The following is a 6898-nucleotide window of genomic DNA, read 5'->3' on the forward strand; positions in this document are numbered from 1 at the left end:
TATATATTATATTATTACACGGCTTTGTTGAATACTCGATTCTGATTGGTCAAACACGGCGTTCTACGGTACATTGCTATGTATAACAGCCCGTTGCTATATATAACAGACCGTTGCTATGTATAACAGACCGTCGCTAAGGGCACAGTTCTAATGTCGGACGTTGGCGGACCGTTTTTGTGTCAAGTTATTGATTTCTTAGGTAAGTAGCCGTGTAATAAGCGTGATAATGTACAGCTATCAGTTCATTGTTGTGAAATAAAGCCCTTCAGGGCGATGAGAGACCCTTCCAAGACTGTCAGGGTTTATTTCACTACAATGACCGGCTTGCTGTACATTATCCCTTACTTATTGGATTATAATTATTGATGCATTACTGTATCCATCACATTAATATTGCAGCTGGTTATTGTGTGGCATATTTTTAAATACTTAACTGCTGGGCAGCTTAATCTACAATGATATATCATAATTTATTAGTTAGTTTACATTATTAATTCAAAATATATATCTGTAAACTAAAGCTGTCGGATAAATGTAGTGCAGTACCTCAAAATTGTACTTAAGTACAGTACTGGGGTAAAAGTACTTAGTTACATTATATCACTGGACACTGAACAACATCAGCATTCATTTGGAGTCATGTTTCTGCTTTCAAGTCCAATATTTAATCTGCTTTTAGCTCTGTTTTGGTCCCTACCAACTCCTGAAGAAAATATCTGGTACTTTAGCTGCTCAATGCTTCAGCTAGTCTTTAACTTTTTAACTTTGTACGGTGGGTTGAAAACAGCTGACTGAAGCTACTGAACGAGGTTGATGAGAGCAGTGAGACTCAACCAAAACCGCAAAGATGTGAGTCAGAAAGCCACTGTTATTAAAACATATTGGTTAGTGACACTTATAAGACCATTATGACCCTTAAGCAAAATACACAAAAGCAGGGAATCAAAGACAGAGATGAGACTGATCTTTCACCTTTATAATATTTTTATTTCATTTTATCTTCATTGGAAAGTTGCTTTCCAGATGCCAGCATCCCTGAGAAAGTGTAAAATGCAAATCTTCCGGACAGCCCCATCAATGAGCTGGAATGGGGCCAGCCAAAAAGATATTCACATCTGCAAAACACAACCCTGCACAGCCACCTTTCCCTGGCCGGTGCCCTCTTCCTCTTCCTCTCAGTGAAGTGAGCCTGAGATGAAGAGCTATTGCCTCCCTCTGCTGGGCAAACTTACTGCAGGGCATGTGCAGAGCTGAGCGCTGTCCATGGTAGTACTTTGTGAGGAGTGATATGATTGTTTATCCCTTTACTCTCTAAAATCTGTGGATCCCAGGAGAGGGAGAGCGCTTTAATTGGCATCATGTCAGCTAGAAACACATAGTAAATAAAAATAAAATAAAAGGGTTATAATAGCATTGAAACAAACTAATAAACACAAACTAATCCCCTATAATCCCCCCCGTTCGTAATCGTTCTATGAGGTCGTAGACAGAGAGCATTGCTACAGTTTTTACCGGTGTTGCAGTTACTCTGGAAGTCTGAATCATTCACGATGCCACATACTCCCGAATCCTACCAGTAAAAGCATAACAATATTCAAAAGCCATTAGCTTATGTGGCTAGGTGGCTGTTGAAGAATTTCCAAGGGATGGTTAGCAGCGTGGCAAGCCGGACCCCTCTGATATTCCTTCCTGTTAGTGTGCTGTTAGACTCTTCTCTATGCGGTCATCTCGAAGCAGCCTCTGCGGTGCGTCTGCATGTCTCTCACCCTGCGCATGGACTGGATCTGGGGGTGCTGGGCTCCCCACTCGTTCCAGTGCTTGAAAGGGCCCATCTCAAACACGTACTGGAAGCCACGGTATCCAGGGTACTGGTAGCCCACCCAGCTGTGTGGGGAAGAAGAGAGAAACATGTGAACATCAAAGTTGTGTGTCCTTTTTAGTTTTCATTTCTTTCTGATGGGATAGAAATGACTTACGTTCCACCGGTGACCTGAATGCTGGCAACGCGGTCCTGGAAGCCGTAAGACCACAGGCTTGGGATATCCTCGTCGCACACCTCCATCTTACGGCCCTCGAAGTTTGGACATTCAAACAGGCAAATCTTGTGATCCTGAGGATCCTGTAAGAGACACACATCACATTTATAATTAGTAACTGTTGACCACTTTTCATACAGATGCTGCAGATGTTGTTGGTGCAGCTCTCTGTCCCAGATCTTAGCCAATAAATAGATTTAAAACAACAAAAGTCCAGTCAGGATCACCAAGGTTAGATGAAGTGCAAAAGTACGCATGAATATGATTATTGTTGTTTAATACTGATTATGTTTTTTTTTTAGATGCCAGGACCAAACCTTTTGGGGAAAACACAGATTTTTTTTAGTCTGAACATCGTCAAATTTAAACATAGTGGTGTGAAAAATATGTCAGCTAATAAAAGCTTTAATCCAAAAATACTGTCAGTGGAATGAGCCTATAAATACACATTTAACTGCAGCCATAAAAAGCACTTTCCGTAATGTGCCAATAGAAGATGGATGAGAGGTGCAAATGGAGATAGACAAAAATCAGCACTTAGACAGGAAGTGCAGCGTAAAAAAACCCCAACAGACTGATCCCAACTCACCATTTTGACGGGCCTGACGGACATGAAGCGGTCACACCTGTAGCTGTTGGACCAGGTGTCCCAGCGGGGATACTCTCCCTTCTCCAGCATGAACATCTCACCAGTCATGTTCTGCTGCTCGTAACCCACCCAGCTGGATAGAAAGATAGATACATATTTTACTTAGATATACAGTGTTGTGACACATATCTTGATGGCAGGTGTATCAACTTACGGTCCACACTCCACCCTGATGGAGCCGATTCTGTCGAAACCCTTCTCGCACAGGTTACGGCACTCTCCGAACAGGTCCATCCTACGGCCTTGGAAGTTCTCATATTCATAGAGGTATATCTGAAAGGTGAAACAAGCTGAATGCATTTATTTCTGAAGTAAAAACATTTTCAATGCAGAATTTTAGGCTTAGTTTTTAGAAAAAAACAAAACAAAACAGTAGAGGTACCTTGTGATTGCGCAGCCCAATGGTGGCAGAGTGGCTGCCAATGCTACCTTGAGCACCTGAGTGAGACATGATCAGATCTAGAGAGAGAAGCACAGAGTCAGTCAGCCATTTTCACACATCGCTGAGGCTATGAAGACGCTTAATACTGTTTCTTGACTGCTGGAATACAACGTGTACACCAAGAGAGGTGTAGGGCAACAAGGATTCCTCTTGTTGATGAGAGCCAATGTTCATTCATTCATATTTTTTTGGGGCTAAAATGGAACTTTTTACAGCATTTCTTCATATAGTATCTCTTCTGCTGATGTTCACATAACTTTCTAGAACTGATTTCTAGATGTAATTTATTTTGTGATGGGTATACTGTAAAATGAGTCTAAATGTGCAGTCTTACCTAACCTCTTACAACAACATACAGCGACTGAGCGAACTCTGGCGAATGGAGGGTGAAAAATTGTCCAAATATACTAAGAGTGATGTCACTCTCTATTACATAAAAACAGTGGTGTTGATTAACTGTCAGTTACTGTCAATGTTGTTTTTGACCATGAAAATAATTTGGAAGTGCGCGAAACTTCGCATACATAGAGCCAGGGTGAGCGTTTTTTTAAAAGGGCGACACATCGCTTTGCATTCGCTGACGCATGAAGAAGGTTATTACATCTTCACTGGGAATAACTGAAACAATCTGATGTCCACTCGTTTGCATCGTGTCCAGTTAGGAAGAGGTGTTACGAAGGCTTTAAAGAGTTAACTAACACCAGGCTGAAAAGCAGCGTTTCACTGCCCTCTGTGGTTGAAAGTTTCAAGTCAGTTCCACCCCTGACCATAATCAGAGTCACTGATGGGTGAGGTTGGGTGAGCACCTGTGACCACACCCAACAATAATGTCACTATGCACTGACAGACAGAATGTACTGGAGTACATTACTGCACCACTGCAGCAAGTTAAACCACGGGAAGTCAGATAAAAAAACAAGATTTTCACATTGCTTTTTAAAGTTAAAACATATCGTGAAAACAGTCCAGCATATTTCTTTCTTTTGGACTTCTTTTCTTTTATAGTATACTCAAACATAAACTTCAAAGCTTCTCACTCGATTAAATTTAAAAAGCAAAATGGAGAAAAAGTCAGCAGATTTCTGCAATGATATATGTATATTCAAGCATTTGTAAAACAATGTTGTTCTTTAGTTTAATTGAACTCATTTGAATATTTTTGTGTGCCAAAATTCATCCCAACAAGCTTTTTGTTATAGTTTTATCTGATTCTTCCATCAAAGTGGTGTTTCCTCTCTATATTTCTGAGATTTTGTCCATTCCATGAGAGCAAGAATACTCATCAACCAGCCATAAAGAACTAATCTGTCCAAACCTGCCATGATCCATTTTTGTCACAGTCCCTCGTCTTTCTCATCCATCTTACCTCAGGATGAGCTACTGAACATGAGAGCAGCACTAAAACATCAAATCACACCCTGCTGCCTTTTATCTCAATATCCCATCAGTCCAAAGTTTAAGTTTAAGAGAAGAGCCGATCCTTACTTGGTTCTTTCTGTCCAAAGTGTGAGCAGACACGAAAACCACAGTATGATTCTATCAGTTCCTAAAGAGTCAGAAGACCTCAGAGTGGAAACTTACAGTTACAGTTGCGGGATGAAACGGGCCGACCTTTGGAGAAAGTGATGGACGCTGGCGTTGTTAGCGGGGATATATATATACATTCACATGCAGGCCGAGTCTATAGAGGCCGGATCCTGACTTCTCATTGGCTGTGAGCTCTTTGGAGCATGATGCGGGGTCAAAGGTCACGCTGCTTATCTGCGAGCATGTCGTGCTGACTCGGCTGCCTGTTTTGTTGTCCAGCGCCATTGTGGGGGGACCGGGAACAGTCACTGCCATCAGCAGAAAGTTTGCTCTTCTACACACACACACACACACACACACACACACACACACACACATACATACACGCACACACTTTTTGCATACTTTTGCAGACCCGCTCTCACATTCTGTCCCTCACTTTCTTTTTTAATTCTTTCTCTATTTTCTTCATCCTTCCCTTCTGCCATTTTCTCCAGTTTCTCTGTGATCTGTTTTGTCTTTCACCCCCATATTATTCTCTCTCTTTCTCTTGATCCTTGGTGCAGCCGCTCCAAGCCTTTGAGCCCTGTGTGTGTTTGTGTAATGTGCTGACTGCAGGAGTGGCGTCCATCTCTCTATTGTTTGGACAGGCGAGTGTTGGAGAGTCTTTTGCCTATTATAGTGCTGGACAGGCTGTATCCATACATACACATCTCATACAACCTCATGTCATATATGGACACATGCAGACAGAATATTACCTTTTTGTAACTTGTGTGAAAATAAATGGTAATCATGTGACCAAAAGGCCAAAGATATATTACAGTAAATGTATTTTTTAGCTCTATAAGCATTTATCTGACTGCTTTCTATGTGTCCTAATAAATTATTTTACATGTTGGGTGTATACATATTTGCCCATGGACCTCACACCTGTGGCACTATATGATCTTGTTGCAAAACTAATTTCAAGCAGACAGATCTTATTAGAACATTGTGATTTCCACCTGATGTCACTTTAATAACTTTGATGCAGCTGTTAGGCAGTGGTGAAAGGCCTGTGGGCAAATATTCACTGTATGAATTTATGAAAGGAATTATTAGAGCATAGAAAACAAACCCATGGGAGATGTCATCTTTTGTTTTACAAAATACAAAAGACAATATGAACACATCTGACATCTAAGCTATTTTAGACATTTATAGAGTAGACATAGGAGGAAGAACAACTAGATCAGTTTCACTTTTATTCAGAATATTCTGCTCTTACTGCTCAGATTGAGTTTATAACACAGAACCGTTTACGAGGGTACACAGGACGGATGACCATCAACATGCACAACTTCCTGTATCTTGGTGTTATAGTTGTATCTTCACCTTTAGGTTAGGGTTTAAGGTCAAGGTTAAATGATGATCAACAATGTTTTGAATGATGGTAAAATGTTTTATAGTCATCAAAATGCTTCAGTATGTTTTCCAGTGTCCCAGAAGTGAGCAAAGGCAATTGGCACATACTGCGTTTTGGTGACTATAAAACCTTTTACCATCAATAAAACATAATTTAACCCTAAACACTAAACCCTAATCCGTCGGCGGGCAGGTGGGTTTTAAGAGGTTATATTGGTGATGCGAGTTTACAGCATATACAAGGTAACCTGGCAGAAAATGTCAACACCTCATCATCATTCTGGGTGTGACAATTTACAGATGTTTGACTCTGCAGCCATCAAGCTCTCATACACGCACATGCTGTTTGTTGAGCTTAGAAAACAATTACCTTCATATTATAAATGGATATCAGACAAGCTATAGCTACAAGGGTATAAAACATAGATACTGAACGTTTTTACTTATTAAATGATTGCTAAATCAAACCTCAAACTAATTTAGTGTCTCTGACAATGATTTCATTCCTCATCAATCCAGAGTATTACTGTAAGGGTATACTGTATGTAGCTCTGTAATATATGTATGAAATGTATTATTAAAGTTTAGATCTCAAACAGAGAGGTGAACTGTGTTGAAAAACACTGACCAGTAGGGAAGCTTGTGTGAAGTGTTAAGACAAATTTCAATTTTGTATAAAAAAAAATAATCATGAAATGAAATGATAAAAGTAGCATTTAAAGTTGTATACTGACTACGAGGTCAGGTCGCTGTCTAAATGGTGTAAAAGTGTGTGAACTCCTTTGTATGCTCTGAATGTATTTCTGACTGCATGAACAGGCCTCTCCTTTCTGT

The 6898-nt window shown here is 40.3% G+C and overlaps 1 protein-coding gene across 2 annotated transcripts; it reads right to left on the reverse strand.

Moving 5' to 3' along the window:
• Positions 1 to 964: 964 nt before the first annotated feature.
• Positions 965 to 4813, reverse strand: crybb1l3 (crystallin, beta B1, like 3). Of its 2 annotated transcripts, none has more exons than XM_037774211.1 (6): positions 4712 to 4813; positions 3071 to 3147; positions 2843 to 2961; positions 2629 to 2761; positions 1980 to 2122; positions 965 to 1887 (listed from the first exon to the last, which is right to left on the reverse strand). In XM_037774211.1, exons 2-6 carry the CDS (start codon positions 3137 to 3139, stop codon positions 1719 to 1721), a joined length of 633 nt encoding a protein of 210 aa, XP_037630139.1. In that variant the 5' UTR covers positions 3140 to 3147; positions 4712 to 4813; the 3' UTR covers positions 965 to 1718. The 2 variants fall into 2 exon arrangements, with proteins under 2 accessions (XP_037630139.1, XP_037630140.1); XM_037774212.1 differs by having other exon boundaries at positions 4616 to 4734.
• Between the last annotated feature and the right edge of the window lie 2085 nt (positions 4814 to 6898).

This window comes from Sebastes umbrosus, chromosome 7, assembly GCF_015220745.1.
Source record: "Sebastes umbrosus isolate fSebUmb1 chromosome 7, fSebUmb1.pri, whole genome shotgun sequence".
Classification (NCBI taxonomy): Eukaryota; Metazoa; Chordata; class Actinopteri; order Perciformes; family Sebastidae; genus Sebastes; species Sebastes umbrosus.